General features: G+C 44.3%; 1 protein-coding gene across 1 annotated transcript in view; it reads left to right on the forward strand.

Annotated features, from left to right (window-relative positions):
* Window positions 1–19,128, forward strand: part of LOC124606261 (dual oxidase) — a 528,122-nt gene that overhangs the window by 414,935 nt on the left and 94,059 nt on the right. The window contains exons 7-8 of the mRNA XM_047138239.1: window positions 3,378–3,614; window positions 13,112–13,308. Coding sequence (XP_046994195.1) covers window positions 3,378–3,614; window positions 13,112–13,308 — 434 coding nt within the window. The remainder of the gene's footprint in view (window positions 1–3,377; window positions 3,615–13,111; window positions 13,309–19,128) is intronic.

Genomic DNA, 19,128 nt, shown 5'->3' on the forward strand with positions numbered 1-19,128 from the left:
TTGTTTCCAAGTTAACAACACCTCTCATATTCCATTACTGGTGATTCCAAATTTCTAAGTTAAATTTATTTCTAAACTTCTTTCTGCTACTCTTCATTACTTCCGTATTCTATTTTTCCTGAATCAATAATTTTTGCTCATTTGAGTGTTCAATGGGTCCTGTAATTCTTCCCCATTTTCAGTTAGGATGAGAATGTAATCATCAAATCTAATCACTTCACCCTTAATTCTAGTCTCACTCATGAAGCTTTCTTTCATTTGCGTCATTGTTTCCTCGATTAACATAGTTAACCACAACGGAGAAACACTACATTCGTCTCTTACACGCTTTTCAGTCCGATTCCTTGGCTATTGTTCTTCCAATTTGACGTCGTAAGCTGGTAGATGGTTGCCGGAGAAGGTGGTCGGATGCAGCGAGCATGTGGAGCGGACCTGGTTTTTTTCAGTTGTTTTTATGTTGTTATCATCTTCCTTCCGAAGTGTTTTGATGAAACTCTCCCCGCTAACTTGTCCTGTGCAAGGCTTTTCATATCTACATAACTACGGCATCCTACATCCACTTTAACTTCCTCACTGTATTCAAGCGTTGGTGTCCGCGTACAATTTTTAACCTCCACATTTTCCTGCAACACCAATTCACGATTCCTTGATGCCACGGGACATGTCCTATTGACGTATGCCTTCTTTCAGTCAATCTGTAACATCAATTTCTTTTTCTCCGAATTAGATTCAATACTTCCTCATTATCTATTCGATCTACCCATCTTTTTTGCTATTGCTCGTTTGCATTTAAAATCCTCTCTACTTCTGCTATCATCAGTTATTTTGCTGATGAAATAGCAAAACGCATCATCTACTTGAAGTATTTCATTTCTTAATCTAATTGTCTTATAATCTCCTGATATTATTTGACTACACTCCTGTACGCTTGTTTTACTTCAGTCAATGTTCATGTCATAAGATCTTTTGAAGGCATTATTCATTCCGTTCAACTGTTGTTCCAAGTGCTTTGACGTCTATTGCAGTCATAAACACGTAGCGAACACAGTCTAACATATACAGTAGTGACACTCAGTGCTGTGAAAGCTGTTACCGTCTGACAGATGGAACGACACTACCGCTCCTATTGAGAAAAAGTCAGGTGTAAGATTAATATTCTTTTTTAATTTTATTTTTTACTTGATTAACGGAACAGATGTTATGTTTTTGTGTTCCACGCGTTAGTAAATGATCAAGAGCGTGAATGCTCGTAAAATAAATGTAAAACCAGCCAAATCTCACTGAGTCATTGTTATCAGCTACAACGTAATAATGAAGAAATACTTCGAACATGCATATAACTGCAACCTACTCTGCTGAAAGTAAGAGAATAGAAACATTCATTTGATGTATGAAAAGCACATATTTCTGTTGTTTTCTGTTCTTGTCATGAACGGTACTTTTCTTGACACTTAACAATTGTTTATGGAATGTAATGATTTTCACATTCACATTCCTCACACCAGTTTCTAATAAAGAAATATTTTTGTTAATGTAACTGCTTTTGCTTTAAAAGTGTGTGAGTCGAAGATTCTTGCCGTTTGTGGCTCAAATGTATCAACAATTGCGAAACTGGTTTTTTCTGTGTTGAGAAACGTTCGTATTGCTTTTGACGTTTTATTGTCACGTTCGTGTGGCTTTCCCTTCGGCTACAGTTGTGGTGGTTTATCTGGTATGTTAAAAAATGCAGGCATTTCATTCCATACAAACAATCTAGATTCCACATTCAGTGATTTCACTGGAAGTTTGGTGAAGAAAACATCACGTTATTGAGCAGACGTCTTTTTGCAAAAGGTGAAGTCTTCTCCTGTTTAGTAGTCACTTTTTTCTTAGTAAAAGGAACCGCCGCTCTACATTAATTATCTATGCGTTAGAAGAGAAACGCAAACAAGATGCCCTATAATGCACCGTTCAGTGACGTCTTAACAGATGTCCTACCATCCTGTCTCTTCTTGTTGTCAGTGTTTACCCTACGTTCCTTTCCTCGCCGGTTCTTACTGGATGCCTTACCAGTCCATCAAATTTTCAACATTTTTCTGAAGCACCACATCTCAAATGCTTGGATTCTCTTCTGTTCCGGTTTACTCATAGTCCAAGTTTCGCTACCATACAATGCTGTGTTCCAAACGTACATCCTCAGAAATTTCTTCGACACAATGAGGACGATGTTTGATAATAGTAGACTTCTCTTGGCCAGGAATGCCCTTTTTGTCAGTGATAGTTTGCTTTTATGTCCTCCTTACTCCATCCGTCGTGTGCTGTTTTGCTGCCTAGGTAGCAGAATTCCCTAACTTCATTCACCTCGTCATTGCCAATCCTGATAAGTTTCTCATTTCTGCTACTTCTCATTGCTTTCGTCTTTCTTCGACATACTCTCAATCTATATGCTGTACTCATTAGACTGTTCACTCCATTCAGCAGATCCTGTAATTCATCTTCACATTTTCATCAGCGGATCATGTCACTGACATCTCTCTTCTTCAATTTTGTCCGCCTGCTTAGCTGGGTGGTAACGTGCTCCCTCGCAAGCAAGCGGGCCCGGGTTCGATTCCCGGCAGGGTTGGAGATTTTCTCCGCTTTGGGAGTCGTGTGCTGTGTTGTCCTCATCATCATTTCATTCTCATAACCGTCGCGCAAGTCGCCCAATGTGGCGTCGACTGAAATAAGACTTGCACTTGGCGGCCGAACTTCCCCGGATGGGGCCTGCCGGCCAACGATGCTATACGCTCATTTCATTTTTTCTTCAATTTTAATTCCACTCCTGAACCTTTCCTTTATTTCCGCCATTGCTTCTTTGATGTATAGATTGAACAATAGGGGTGAAAGACTACATCCCTGTCTTACACCCTGTTTAAAGACTTAGGTCTTTCACTGCTCTATCAAATGCTTCTCGCACTATCATGCTTCTATTTCATCTTCACTTACGTCCTCTTCTCCTTTATAATATTGCCTTCCTTGTGTAGAAAAGTAATATACTACATACCATACGTAGTACTTTGCTATATTTTGTGTAGGCGGCCAATTCTTCATTGATACCGTACAAAACCTGTATCCCTATACCACTCTAGAATTAGAAACACGTGGGAAAGCTGTGAATTTTTCCCTCCATGAACTTTAATTTTCTTAGCAAATGTCATTGTTTCCATTACTGTTTGCTCAACCTACAGAATGAATAACATCGGTGACAGGCAAAACCCTGTCCCATTGCCTTCTCAAGTACTGCTTCCCTTTCGACTGTTTTGCTGCCTATGGCCACAGTTGCCAGGTCAGTTTGTGCACGCACTATTTGGGAAGTTCGCCCTGCATTACCAGACCTGAGGTGGCTGCCTGCCTTGCAGAACATCATCGCGTACGAGTACCTGCCGGCGTTCATGGGGGAGGCGCTGCCGCCGTACGAGGGCTACAAGCCGGACGTGCACCCAGGCGTCAGCCACGTCTTCCAGAGCGCCGCCTTCCGCTTCGGCCATACGCTCATCCCGCCGGGCATCTACCGGCGCGACGCCGCCTGCCGCTACCGCTCCACGTCGATGGGCCACCGCGCCATCCGCCTCTGCTCCACCTGGTGGGACTCCAATGTGAGTACAACCGACCAGGCGATCTGGCCTGCGCTCTAGGAACGGCACCATACAAATCTAAAATAAAAAAATTCATATCTGTCTGTTTATTTGTTCGTCTTTTGTGCGTTCCTGTACCATTCATCCGATTCCTATGAAACTTCGGTGATAGCATACTCTTTGAGGGACATCCGAAGTTGTCAAAGTTTGTGGTGACGCATAAATCCACACCAGTTATATACGGGGCAAAAGAAACGAGCTGGAGGCATAATTACAGGAACCAGTAGCTGTATGTTACAAGTATTGACCCTGGCTGTTGAGACTCTTGTCCCACTGTGACACAAGGCGGTGAATGGCTGTCTCATAAAATTCCCACGGCTGCAATGTTAGCCAGTTCCGTACGTCGTTCGAGGTGAATTGTTTGCCCCTCAGAGCCCTTTTGAGGGGATCAAAAATGGCGTAAACACAGGCAGATAGGTCCGGACTGTATAGAGGGTGGCCGAGAACCTCCCACTTGTATTTCTGCAGGAGTGCTGCGACTTTGTTGGCCGTATGAGGCCTTGCATTGTCACGGAGCAGAATGGGTTGGGTTGTTTGGGGGAGGAGACCAAACAGCGAGGTCATCGGTCTCATCGGATTGGGAAGGACGGGGGAGGAAATCGACCGTGCCCTTTCAAAGGACCCCGGCATTTGCCTAAAGCGATTTAGGGAAGTCACGGAAAACCTAAATCAGGATGGCCGGACGCGGGAGCAGAATGATCCCATGGGTGAGATTGCCTGGTCGTTTTGATTTGATCGCTTGGCGAAGGGTGATCAAGGTTTCCGAGTGATGCTGGGCATTCACTGTTGTCCCGTGCTGCAGGAAGTGAATCAGAAGGGGGCCATCTTGGTGAAAGAAGAACGTCAGCATTACCTTTCCTGCACCCGTGTGGATGGCCTTGGCTTTTTTCTGGTGGTGGTGGCGCTGGATGCTTCCACTGGAGACTTTGTAGTTTTGATCCCGGTTCGAAGTGATGACACCATGAGTCATCTCCAGCCACCACTCGTGCCAGAAACGCATTCCCTTCCCGATCATAGCGCTGCAGATGAGCAAGACAGTGGGCCATTCGACATGCTTTCTGGTTTGGTTGAAGACTGTGGAGCACCCACTGGGCACACACTTTGTGCATGTGCAATCGTTCCTTCATGATGGTGTGAACACTTCCGACCCTCAATCCGACTACGGTGGCTATGGCTTTCCCTGTCACTCGGCGGTCCTGGGTAATGAGTGCATCCACCAGCTGGACGATGTCATCGGTAATGCAGTGTGGTGCTCCACATCATCAGCTAACGACACCCGTTCTTCCCTGAGGTGTTTGTTCCACGCCCTGACCCTTGCAAGGGACATGCAGTGTTCGCCGTACACTTGTAACATTCGTCGATGAATGTCCTTTCCTCTTACACCTTCCGCTGTCAGAAAACGAACAACACCTCTTTGCTCTTCTTTTGACGCCTCCATGTCACTGTTTGCAATGCCGCAGGCAGCACTTGACGATTAATGCATACTGCTGCTAGCTCTGTATAGTCACGTGACGTGCACGTGTGCCCTCTAGCGACGGGCTGTGAACTTCCACGCTCTGGTCGGAACCACACCTCGTTACACACGCCATCATATTACCCCCCTGTTATCGGTTTGCGCATTCCAGACTCCGGTTCGTTTCTTTTTGAACTACCCTTATACTTGACAAACCCTTAATTTGTATAAAACATGGACCATGATTACGTAGATTACCTTATACGTTGTGTTACACTGTCCGCATCCATGCACTTGTACTCTCAATATGACACACTCTGTATATTTGACATACCTTCCACTAAGATATTTAATTTGTGGTGTGTCGGTTTGGCCACCTTTATATTCTGCACTATGCTTTTATTATTTTTATTCCTTGAAAATTTCATCATACATTTTTAATATTTTTGTTTCTTGATAACTGCTTTATATATCACACGTTTTACCTTTATTTTTTGCTCTATACCAGGCCTAGCTCAGTTAATAACTTTCATACAGTAATATGGATTTAGCGCTCTTAGTAGCGGATGGCGTTTGGGAGAAAACGTGGGGATATGGCCATGTTGTTAGCTATGATTCGTTCGGTTCTCGCTTCCGCCTTCGGTAATAGTTCTGGTGGTGGACACTCTATAATGTATATGTGTATTAAAGCTTTCCATTGCCGTTCGCGCGGCAGTCCGTTGACCGGACTTGCGGCGAGCTGGGATCTTAATAGTAGGCTACTTTTGAGATTCAAAACTTGGGATTCTGTGGGATTTGTGCCCTCATTTTACTTTAAGCCTGTGCCACATGTATGTCCGTTTGCAGTTGGTTCGTAGATCACATTACCCTGACAATAAGTGTTTACACTGACAAGCCAAAACATTATGACCACATGTTCAATAGCTCGTTGGGCTTCCATGTAACGCAATATATCAACGATTCTGCGCATCATCTATTCTACAGTTGGTTGGTAGATTTGTGGAGCTATGTGGCACCAAGTGTAAAACATTCCCGTAAACAACTGGCCGCTGATTTCTGTACGTGGTGATGCCACTCGAGAGCGACCCATATGGAAACCACCGGATTTACGTCAGGCGAATTTGGTGGCCGAAATATTAACACAATTTCCGTATTATGCTAAGGGAACCACTGTAGGACGATCCTGGCCTCGATACAGATACAACTGCTGAAAGATGACATCGTCGTCAGGGAAGACATCAAGTATAAAGGGATGCAGGTAGTTCGTAGCTGACTTGGTGGCTTCGATTACTACCGGAGCAGGAGAATGTCTCCCATAGAGTAATAATGCTCCCACCAGCCTGCGTCCGTGGCGCGCTGCAGGTTTCAAGCCGCCGTTCACTTTGATGGACCTAGTGTGGCAAAAATTTTATTCACCTGAAGAGCTGATTCGATTTCATTGATCAACGGTCGAATCCCGATGGTCCCGTGCCAAGTGAAATCATAACTGACGACGTCGTTGGATCAACAAATGAACGCGTGGGGGTGGTCTGCTGCGGAGCTTCATGGTCAGCACTGTACGATGAATGGTGAGCTCCGAAACACTTGCGCGTGCACCAGTACTGCACTCTTTCGACAGAGAGATCTACCCTGCTTTACAGAGCAGACAAGCCTTCAAACTCCACGCTCTGTGAAGCCTCGTGGATATCTAGCGCCTAGTGGTAGTTTCATTGCCTTTCTACCGCTTTCCGTAGATGACCACGAGAGTAGCACGTGAACATTCGACCAGCTTCACCGTTTCCGAGGTACTCGTTCACAGGCTCTGCGTAATAATAATCCCGCCCTTCGGCAGAGTTGCTTATCTCGCTGGGTTTCTCAATTTGCAGCGCATATCTTCGCTATTGTAATCCCCTATCCCTCTCTGCTCGGCTTACATACTTTTCTTTCTGCGTAAGCACCACCTGGCGGCATCTAATCTTGTAGTGGGCAGTGGGCATAATTTTTTGGCTTACCAGTTTGTTTCCTGACTCTTTCATGGTTTCTTCGGTTAGGCCCCGTTTACGCGCTGTGGTGCTGCTTGACTCAAAGAATCTTCACATGCCTCACCCGCACGAGATCTCGCATGCTACTTCACAAATTTGCTGGATTTCGTACATGACTGGGGCGATTCTCTCTTACACAATCAAGATATGACCGGACGTTCACATTTTGTGGAACTCTGATTTTCATTAATTTTTTACAGTATCCCTCTTAGTTTCCTTGTTTTTTGAAGCGCCTGAAGATGGGATTTACATCCTGAAACCCGGGTCGTATGTACGATTTTATCCAAACAAAGGATTTTTCACTTAAAACTGGAGCAGATTTATTCATGATGAAAAACTTTTATGAGTTGTGCGTATGCCTGCGAGGGTTCCTCTGGGGGAAAGAACCACCTACCCTCATAGGCATGGGGCTGAAGATGGGGAACATAGATGCTTCATTCAGGAACACCTCCATCAATTTTAATCGAATATTGTATACATATTATTTGTACAATTATTTGTACAAAAATATTCTAGAGATAATACACCACACGTAGCGGTAGGGGTGAGTTTGTGATGATGTCACATGTAAAAATATTCGATAACCACCGATTTTATTATCAAAGCCATAGTTTTCAGTGTCACTAGACTTATTGGTGGCAGTCGCGATGACGTTTCAGCTCTAGAGTAGGGGTAGGGGGACTGGGTGTAAGGATAGTGACATATCAACATATCCCTATTAGATTCTCTGCCAAAACTGGCACACTTACCACCGGTTGTCTGTAAAAAGTTACTGTGGCAGATATCCTAGAACGCCTATTGCTAAGGGCTTGGGAAGATAAGGGATGACATAAAAGCATAGCTCATGAAAGCCTGGAGCAATGGGAGCCAAACTGACTCGTTATTTGTATAGAAATTCTGGGAGTAAGATACCTGTAGTACCGCTAGAGTTGGGTGTGAGGATGAAAAGGGGTAACGTGTAGAAAGACCGAAAACGAACTGTCGGTATTTTTTTCCATCTATCAGTAGAACTGGAATAATTTAAAAATATAAAGCGCCATCTGTTTCTCATTGGCGTTGTTCAGTGCCTCAACCACATCATGAGAACGGCACTGCAGTGAGCCAATGATTTTGCCAGCCTGCATCGCGGCTAAAGATTATGCCACACGGCCCAGCACTCTTTGGAGTCGCTCGGCGTATCAGACAGTTGCCAGCAACAGTCATTTTTTTCGAAACTACAACGAGTTACTGGCAGAATTAAAAGTTTCCTCGAAACTCAGAGGAAACTACAGCTAGGAATTCGCTAGAGATACAGATGAAATAAGTTAGATCTTTGTAGTGTCTAGGAAGCCTGCATACTCGGTTCACTAGACAAACTATCAAACAAGACGTATTAATGAGTTTTATTACAACAAGAAAATTACAATACATAACTTTGGCAACTACACAGATGTGTCTAAAGCAAAGGGCGACATGCAAAATAATCAGTCATCTTAATTATAAACAATCACAAGTCTGTGCTACATAGAGAGTAAAGGCGAAGTAACTAGAGTTGACGCTGCTGTCGAAGTCGCTAATTTTGAAGCTGCTATTGAACTGGGCCGTCACTAGTCGGTCGCTGCGCTTTTGTCCTCTCCACATAGGGGCTGCTGCTGTCGCGTTGTCGTCCTGGAGGAAGGTCCGGTCAGCGGGCTATTGGCCGACTTCTTCTCACAGCCTTCTCTTCCCTGTCGTTCCCGTCTGGCGTGCCAGCGCTTGACTTTACGCCGTAAGAATCTTTGTGAAATATTTATATACATGAGAAATACAGGGTGAATCACCTAAAACTTGGGCCACATTTCGACTGATGTGCTGTTTTCATAGAATGAACTGGTAGTCAGGAGCTCGTGTCGTTAGCCAATAAACAGATTGTAATACTGTTTTTTCACAAACATACACCTTTTTGAATGAAAGAACGCCTGCTGACACTAACAAACTAAAAGTAGGTTCAATAAGAATATCAGTGGAGTTTGTTGCAGGACTAAAATGCGATCGTTTACGAAGTATCGTATTTTGGAAAGTTTCAACGCCGACACTTATTTGTGCCAATCAGTCTGCGCAGATTATAGGTACGATGTTATGTTTGCTTGCCGTTTGCTTGTGTGTTTCTTGAGTGCACTGCTGCTTGCTAGTCAGTTAGCGTGTGACAGTCCGAGTAGTAGATCATGAGTGGACGATGGGATTTACCAAGGCAGAAGAAGCCGACATGCCCATGGTGTATGGAGAGTGCAGGAAGAATGTAGTTTGTTCTTGTACGGTGTATGCGGCGAGATATCCCAATAGACGTCAACCATCTCGGAAATTACGTGAAAGTGATAGTGTAGCACATAGACAACGTAACAGAGGGAAGCAAATGACGACAGAAGAGGGGCGATTAATGTTCTAGCTGCCATTGCAGCCGGTCCGCACGTTCAGTCCCGCGCAATCACACGAGGTAGTGGCATGAGTCGGGCAAGTGTCCTACGCATTCTCCATCGATAGGGCAGAGTGACTCAGTATCACTCACTGTGCGGTGAAGAGGCTTCGTGGTTTGTAACGCTTAGTAGTAGTAGTAGTAATTTGCATTATTAATAATAATATTTGAAAACGTACTGATTATTTCTCAGGAACAGAATGATGCCGATATCCAGCGGAAATGCGATTAATAAGCATACTACGTACAGATAAAACATCACAATTAAACATGAAATAATTCTCTCAGAGTTACTCTAGTCACAAGAGCGGAATTTTCAATTGCTGTAAGTTCTGAAACAGTTACTTATATTAAGTGAAATACTATTGGAAAGCAAATTGATGTATGGAAGTTAATGGGTTGTCAGTTTTATAGTTTACCACAGACTACTATTTAGGCCAGGTTTCTGACAACAACTATAAAGCTTTATACTCCCCTTAATTACCTGATATTAAAATGCTCAACAAACAACCGACACTCCATCTTTGTTTGGAATTCACTGTAAAAATAAATTACTGTCTGTGAGCTACCTAGCACTATGCATGCTTCCCGACCTCAGCCACAGCTTCCAGGAACAGAATCGACTGTCGACAGCGCTCTGAGACACTTTATAGACAGCATGCCATTACGATATCAAGCACACGTGGTAGCTAGAAGTAACCACACATCCTATTAACTGTTGTGTTTTTTTGGTTTTTAGTACGGTGGAGCAAATAAAAGTGGCTCTGAAAACAGAGGTCCAGGGTAAAAAGAAACACAGCAGAGAAAAGGAAATACGGTATTGACCTGACTCTAGCACATGTTGAAAGTGACCACCAAATCATCTCTTGGCACTTCTGGGCCCTGGTCAACAAGTTGCTGAAGGTTCAAAAAATGGTTCAAACGGCTCTGAGCACTATGGGACTTAACTACTGGGGCCATCAGTCCCCTAGAACTTAGAACTACTTAAACCTAACTAACCTAACGACATCACACACATCTATGCCCGAGGCAGGATTCGAACCTGCGACCGTAGCGATCGCGTGGTTCCAGACTGTAGCGCCTAGAACCGCTCGGCCACTCCGGCCGGCTGCTGAAGGCGGATCGAATTTGGACAGCCGGAATTGCTGCAGTCACATCCGAAATGTTCTGTCAACAAGTTGCTGAAGGCGGATCGAATTTGGACAGCTGGAATTGCTGCAGTCACATCCGAAATGTTCTGCTGCAGTTCTTGAATACTATGAGGGTTGTTGCAATACGATACACCTTAGACCAGAGGGCTCACCACACAAATTAATCGCACACTGACACTTCAAGTGACCTGAGTAGCCAGCTAGGGCCGCGACCTGACTGACCTATGCTAACAACTCCGTGAGGCGTGAGATTATGTAAATATGCTCCAAGATTAGGCCGGCTGTATAGGCAGTTGCTCCATCCCGTTAGATTTAACTGCTGCAGGTCTTTTCCTCCTCCGTTAACGCTGCCACAAACTCACGTTCAATCGTATCCACTCGTTCGGGCCATTATTATTTGCCCCAACCTGTATTTGCATTGCCCTAATATGAGCATTTATACCTCCAACATGTTAACATGGTGAAATATCTGTGCGGGCCTGATCCCTCTTTGTATTCATTTGACTACATTGCATACCTCAACGAGCACACTGCGCACTGTTTCCGAATATTTGACGAGGGCAGTTATTTGCTGTGACATTTTGTATACTCCGTACCCATTTGCCTAACACCATCTAATATCAGCCAGTCTGAAGATGCGTGAATCAGGCGAAAAGCGTCATTGGTAAATGAGTAATAATTACAGCACTACTACCAAGACTATTTGCTTCTTCATTATATATTACTGGTGGCAGTACCATCCGAGATAAGAGCAGGAAAAAGTTTAATCTCCTTCTCTTTTGGCCGGCCGCGGTGGTCGTGCGGTTCTAGGCACTGCAGTCCGGAACCGCGGGACTGCTACGGTCGCAGGTTCGAATCCTGCCTCGGGCATGGATGTGTGTGATGTCCTTAGGTTAGGTAGGTTTAAGTAGTTCTAAGTTCTAGGGGACTGATGACCTAAGATGTTAAGTCCCATAGTGCTCAGACCCATTTGAACCTTTTTTTTTTCCTTCTCTTTTCTTTTTCTGTCCATTCTCCCTACCCTCTCTCTGTCTTTCTCCTCCTCCATAGCTCTGTCTTGCCCTCCTTTCCCTTCTCTGTCTGTCCATCTCGTTGTTCCCCCTTCTCTCTCCATGTTATCACTCCCACCCTAATAGGAAGTTGCTGGTCGTCACCCCCTCAGCATTTCTTTCCAGATAGTAAGTAATGTGTGTACCAAGTTTGGCTGAAATTAATCCAGGGACTTAAGAGGATCTTTTACTCGTAGCTTTAGCCGCTTACTGACATGTCTCATATATCTTTCATTCGATATTTAATGTATTTCACATATATTTCACCTGTATCTGTAGCAAATTTGAGCATGCAGTTTCATTTTTACTCATCTGAATGTTTATGCCGTCATATTTTCTGAACTATGTGTCGTACAATAACATAATTTTGTAGATAAATTCAGCGACATGTGTGGATGTTACCTGCGAAGCTTTTTGCGAATAGAGTTAGTAGCAATGAATAATAAATTAAAACGTCGTACCTGCTGCGGTAGTTTTACTGTACAAACAGCGAAAATGTAGTTAGTGATAAACTTTTTTCCTTTTCATATTTTCGAAAACATTTTCGGAAAACAGCCCTCACTTTTACAGTTGTACTGAAAAACCAGTCTAGATCGCAGAAATCACATTTACTCTTGACCGGACGCAGTCCGAAGGTGGACCATCTTCCCACCGTACTCCAAGGTTAATGTGTGGAGACGGATCGATGGAGCAGGAACTGCCGAAGACTCTGGAGACTTCTGCAATTCCTTCTGGGTGGATCCGTCTCCACAGATCTGTCTCCACACATTAACTATGGAGTACGGTCTCGAGGTGGTCCGTATTTGGACTGCAACCGGTCACGAATAAAAGAGATTTCTGCGATCTACACTGCTTTTTTTTCTTTAAGTATTTCTTTTCCTTTTACCATTTTGTGAAGTTGTCAGCGAGAAAAAGATTCGTAAAGGATTAAATTCTGTGTAACATTTCTTGTAAGTCACTAAGTGCTCTCATTCTGAAATACTGTATAGCTAAAGTGTGGTATTAGCACGTCGTGGGCTACACTCGTTTTTACCCCCACCCCTCTGATAGGTAGGTGGCTCTTACCCCGACAACGATTCTTTCCAGACGTAAGTGGTGTATGTGTCACGCAAGGCTGAAATCGGTCTAGCGGTTTACGAGGAAATTTGGAACATCTATCGATACATTTTTGTAATATGTATGGACACGAAATACGATCTCTCAGACTGTCTGCGTCAACTATGAGGTTACGTATTCTAGGGTTCCGGTTTGCCCACAGATGTTTGCGTCGTTGCTTGTCATATTAAATGTGTTACTTGCAGAACGCTGTTCGACAAAGAAGCGAGGACTGAAAAGTGAGTGTTTTTGCCGCAGGACGTGCTGTCGAACAGCTCGCTGGAGGAGCTGCTGCTGGGGATGGCGTCGCAGATCGCGGAGCGTGAGGACACGGTGCTGTGCTCCGACGTGCGGGACAAGCTGTTCGGCCCCATGGAGTTCTCCAGGAGGGACCTGGGCGCGCTCAACATCATGCGCGGCCGCGACAACGGCCTGCCCGACTACAACACCGTCAGGTCAGCTGCACAACACGCGCCTGCCGCCTAACCAGTCTCAGTTTCTAAGACATTCTTCCGATTTCACATGAGTGCGACTCTTACAGGAATGTACACTGCGTCACAAGAAAAGCGAAGCACTCATAAAGGGAGGAGGAAACGAAATGAAGCTCCCCGGTTTGAGAGGGCATGTGATGTTATTTCAATAATTAAAAAATCTAGTGAAATTTCTAAATAACTTGGCAGCGTGAGCTCAGTTATCAGTATGACTTATGCCTATTCTGGTCTGGATAAGCGAAGCAGCTTAAAAGACTCAAGAAAGGCAAGGCTTCCGGTCCAGACTGTATATCAGTCACGTTCAATTCACAGTATGCTGATACAATAGCTCCATAGTTAGCAATCGTATACAACCGCTACTCGGAGAAGGTTCCGTACCCAAAGACTTCACAAGCGACTTCTAATTAAACTGTGTGCTTATCTAGTATCGTCTCAGTTGTGTGACTGGATCCCTGATTTCCTGTGAGAAAGGTTGCCGCGCCGAGCGGTCTAAGGCGCTGCAGTCATGGACTGTGCGGCTGGTCCCGGCGGAGGTTCGAGTCCTCCCTCGGGCATGGGTGTGTGTGTTTGTCCTTAGGATAATTTAGGTTAAGTAGTGTGTAAGGGACTGATGACCTTAGCAGTTAAGTCCCATAAGATTTCACACACATTTGAACATTTTTTGAGAAAGGTGACACTTCGTAACAACTGACGGAAAGTCGTCGAGTAAAACAGAAGCAGTATCTGGAGCTCCCCAAGGAGGTTTTATGCACCCTATGTTGTCCCTGATCTACTTAAACGATTTAGAAGACTGTCTGAGCAGCCCTCTTACATTGTTTGCAGATGATACTATCATTTACTGTCATGTAAAGTCATCGGCTGATCAAAAACGAACTGAAAGATTATTTGGACCATATATCCCTATGATGGAAAAAGTGGTATTTGACTCTAAATCATGAAAAGCGTGAAGTCATCTACATGACCACTAAAATGAATCTGCTGAATTTCAGTTACACGATAAATCACACAAATCTAAAGGCTGCAAACTCAGCTAAAGACTTAGAGATTACAATTACAATTAACTTTAATTGGAACTATCACGCAGGTAACGGTGTAGGGAAATCAAAACCAAAGACTGCGATTTACCGGCAGAACACTTGGAAAATGCAACTGGTCTGCTAAAGAGACTGCTTACACTACACTTGTCCGCCCTCTTCTGGAGCAGTATGGGATCCGCAACAAATAGGACTGATGAGAGACATTGAAAAAGTTCAAAGATGGGCAACTTGTTTTGTATTATGTCAAAATAAGAGAGTGCACGGATATGATACACGTACTGGGGTGGCAGTCATAAAAACAAAGGAGTTTCTGGCTGCAGCAGGACCTTCTCATGAAATGTCAGCCACCAGCTTTCTCCTCATTGTGTGAAAATATTTTGTTGGCGCCCACATATACAGAGAGAAATGATCATCATAATAAAATAACAGAAATCAGAGCTCGCACGGAAAGAAGTACGTGTTCATTTTTTCTTCACGTTGTTCGAGAATGGAACGGTAGGAAAGCAGCTTACAGGTGGATCGATGAGCCCTCTGCCAGTTATATATTGTGAACTGCAGAGTAATGATGTAGATACACCCACTGATTCCATTGGGAAGGATGCCATAATGATGCTGCGCCCCTTACTGAGGCAAGCTCGCCGAGAAATGGAACAGGCCCATTCTAATGGAAGACGACACTGGGATTAAGGATATACGAAATGACCGTATGATGTATATTGAGTATCCCCTCTCGACATGCAAATCGCCCCACTATGTTTCGCAAGTATGGTAATGATGCACGTGCAGGGAAACAGAATGGATGATTGGGCTTGACAGAGAAACCGTCGCTGTAGATCTCGTATTAAATTAATAAACAAGAAAGTATCGTAGGGGACAGCTGGCTACTGGAATAAACAGGAATTCAGAACCATTATAATTTATTGACAAGTTAATCGAATAAATGACGAAAACAAGCAAACAAATTCTTTCTCTTATAAGAAATTAGTGTGGAACTTATGTTCATGGAAATAATCACGTTGAACTGTTAGGACGAGCGGTGTAGCTCATGAGGGCATTCAGATGACTTTGGTAACATACTTCAAGCAAGGTCTAATTGAACGTAAAAGTGGAATCGTTCTTGTGATGTAGATTGCATACATTCGATAAGCATGCATGAAAATCCAACAATAAAAGGTCAAATGCAAAGCGTGACCTATTAAAATTAAGTAATATCAAATGGTGCCTATTCCCTTGCGAGACTTATGCGTAAACTTAAACGGAGCCGAGGTAATGGACTGCTAAGTAATGCTTCGCATCAATTTCGACCGTTTGCTCTCTTTCCTCCCCAAGTGTCTCCGAAGACGTCTGCGTTGCAAACGTCTCCGAAAAAGGCTCCGCCCATTTTGTATCTAAAAATTTGTGTTCTGCTACTTCAGCCCTTACGACGCGACGCCACCAAAACTGCATGTAAGCAAGTCTAAATGAATATCTCTAACTCTCTTCTAATTCTAGTCTCAAAAAGGCACGCTCACGATGCGAAAAAGACTGATTGTTTTCGGGAAGTTGTGAGCTCCAACGAATGGTAAGCCACCATTCCCATAGTTTGCGAACACCGACCAACCGTAACTCAGCCTTCGTTCCCGCCGATATTCCATGAAGACTCTGTTTCTAATAGTGGCACCAGGCGGCGGCAAGCTACAAGGCATATTCTAACGGTGAAGTTTTTCTCTTCCCAAGTTACGAAGCAATCTTCATCTTGCCAAGGTGCCTGGCGTCACACGGTTTCCACGGCCTGGTGTCCGAGAACAGCCGCCAACTATGCGTGTGGTCACTGGCACTTTGGAGACGCTATATAGAAAATATCGCGGCCTCGCGAATATTCTGGAGACGGCAGGTAGACCGCGCCAGCCCAAGCGCCACCAGTTCAGGAAAACGTCAATCCGCTCGAAGAAGCCGCCAACCTACCTGAATGACGGTGGCGGAATGACCAGCGGCCCTAGCCGATACAATGACTCGGGGCGATCGGTTCCCCTTGTGCCCCTTCCTAACGGCATCCTTTAGCCTCCACTCTGCTTTTCTTCCCTCTAACTACGCAGAGAATCAGTATAACAAGGTTTATTAAAATTAGGAATGGGAAACCTCAGCAATCATCTCTCCTCAGTCAAAACCTGCATTTCGCATGTATTACACTCTCAAAAACGAAATCCAACTATCGTGTTACTAACTAAATATATATGCTTAATCAGAACGAAGCGCGAGGCTGGCTACAGCCTAATGCGTTTGACGTTGATCTAGCGGTCTTGCTGGTGACGTGAGTCCCTCAACATCACACAAACAGTTCATAGAAAAGATACGTATCACCTGTGGACGCGTTGTCCTGTTGAAAAATGGCACCACGATGGTGTCTGCCGATGGAGCTGGTTGAGCATATCGATAACGCTCTCCCGCCGACGAAACGATCCCGTGACGAAACGTTTTGCTCTTTGTTCGATCTTCTCTATCGCTTCTATCACTCCTACCTGGTAAGGACTCAAGAGAGAGTCGAACAAGCGCCCTATAAGTGCCGGCCGGGCTTCCCGAGCGGTTCTTGGATCTACAGTCTGGAGCCGCGCGAACGCTACTGTCGCAGGTTCGAATCCTGCCTCGGGCATGGGTGTGTGTCATGTCCTTAGGTTGATTAGGTTTAAGTAGTTCTAAGTTCTAGGGGGCTGATGACCTCAGAAGTTAAGTCCCATAGTGCTCAGAGCCTTTTGAACCAACCCTATAAGCCACTTCCTTCGTGAAGAGTTACATTCTCTTAAGACTCTTCCTATGAATCATAGTCTGGCATCAGATTTTCCCACTTTTCGTTTTATGTGAACATTACATTCAAAGTCGCTCTGGTTAGTTACCCCTGCATCTTTTACAGTAGATACTGTTTCCAGCAGTTTCTCTTCATCAGTAGTGTAGTTGTACGACAGTAGATTTCTTTTTCTATTTATGCGCACTACGTTACATTTTTTTTACGTTCATGGTCAACTGGCACCACCTGCACCATTCATTCAGAATGGGCACTAAAGACCTTATTGTCGTTTGCCCTCAGAATCTTATCACACACGATTCAGTAATCCTCTGCAGGTCATTCTGCAAGTCAGTACTGTATTCTGGCCTTGCTATTTTGTTATAGACGACCGCGTCATCTGTGAACTTTCTTAAATAGCATCCGGCGCTTTTTACTAGGCGATTTACACACATTGTAAACAGTAGCGTTCCTGCCACATTTCCTTGAGGTATTCTGGACATTGCTTTAACGTTTATGTCGATTTTGTTTCATTCAGTGCGACGAGTTCCATCTGCTCGGAAGTCTTGAATCCAGTCGCCAATTTGATCCGACACTCGGTAAGCTCGTATGTTTTTCACTAAACGGCAGTGCGGAATGGCGTCAAGTGCCTTCCTGGAGTCAAGAAATACGGCATCGACCTGAGCACCGTCGTGTACAGCGTTATTGATATCATGAGCTGAGTTACCCAAGATCTCTGTTTGCAGAACCCATGTTGATTTTTAAGGAGGAGATTTGCGTTCTCCCAAAACGTTATAATTCCAGTCTGCGCTAAAAATCACGAACTGTCATTACTTTACCGATCAAAACACGTTCATGTCGGCCTATGTCATGCAACAGACTATCGCCCAATAGTAACGTTTACGAAACTTGAGTCGACAATTCAATGGTTTATTCGCACAATCACAGCAGCCAAAATTCGTATCTCTGACAAGTTCATCGCAACCCAGAAGAAGAATAACAAGAGACTGACTTCTAAACCAAGCTCTAGACATGGACCCGCACCAGGAGAACAACTTCGTGCTCTGTATGACCAGAAGTAATAAAAGAAGTAAAAACATGTCAGTAAAGAAAATAATTTCTCAGTAATTAATTCAGAAAACGTAAGCAAAATTGAAACGGATGCTACACTAGCTCTCAAACAGGCGATAATCTTGAAACTTCTTGGCAGGTTAAAACTGTGTGCCGGGCCGAGATTCGAACTCGGGACGTTTGCCTTTCGCGGGCAAGTGCTCTACCGACTGAGCTACCCAAGCTCGACTCACGCCCCGTCCTCACAGCTTTAATTCCACCAGTACCTCGTCTCCTACCTTCAGTTGGTAGAACACTTGCCCGCGAAAGGCAAAGGTCCCGAGTTCGAGTCTCGGTCCGGCACACAGTTTTAATCTGCCAGGAAGTTTCATATCAGCGCACACTCCGCTGTATAGTGAAAATTTCATTCTAGAAGCTATAATGTTTTCTTTTTACCTTTAAAATTTTTGGATGTTTAAATTCACTGTGCATCGAAGCGATACACTAGCTATGTGGAAAGTGACGATTTATTGCAAAAAAATTAAAAAAGAACAAAAAAACCACAATTTCTGACACAGTAGCTGAGAAACAGCGTGCAAAATTGAAAACTTTGAATCAACAAAGTCTATAACATTATGACTGACGTTTTCTGTTTAGTATCTTTTTGCTCAACATCATCAAATAATGGCCCTTTTAGAGGTCCGTGTATTCTGATTTAAAGTGTACCTTGCAGGCATCATATACATGAAATCATTCGTTTCGCCGTCTCTGTTCTGCTGTGATCGCCACGCTGCTCCGGTCACCCAGTGCTCAGCCCCCCCCCCCCCCCTCCCTCCCACTATAACTGCAACCTAAGGTTACAAAACCCATACAGTTTTATCACTATATGATGCCTAGATTAAGGAACTTCCTGACAGATTAAAACTGAGTGCCGGACCG

This window comes from Schistocerca americana, chromosome 3 (genome assembly GCF_021461395.2).
Source record: "Schistocerca americana isolate TAMUIC-IGC-003095 chromosome 3, iqSchAmer2.1, whole genome shotgun sequence".
Lineage (NCBI taxonomy): Eukaryota > Metazoa > Arthropoda > Insecta > Orthoptera > Acrididae > Schistocerca > Schistocerca americana.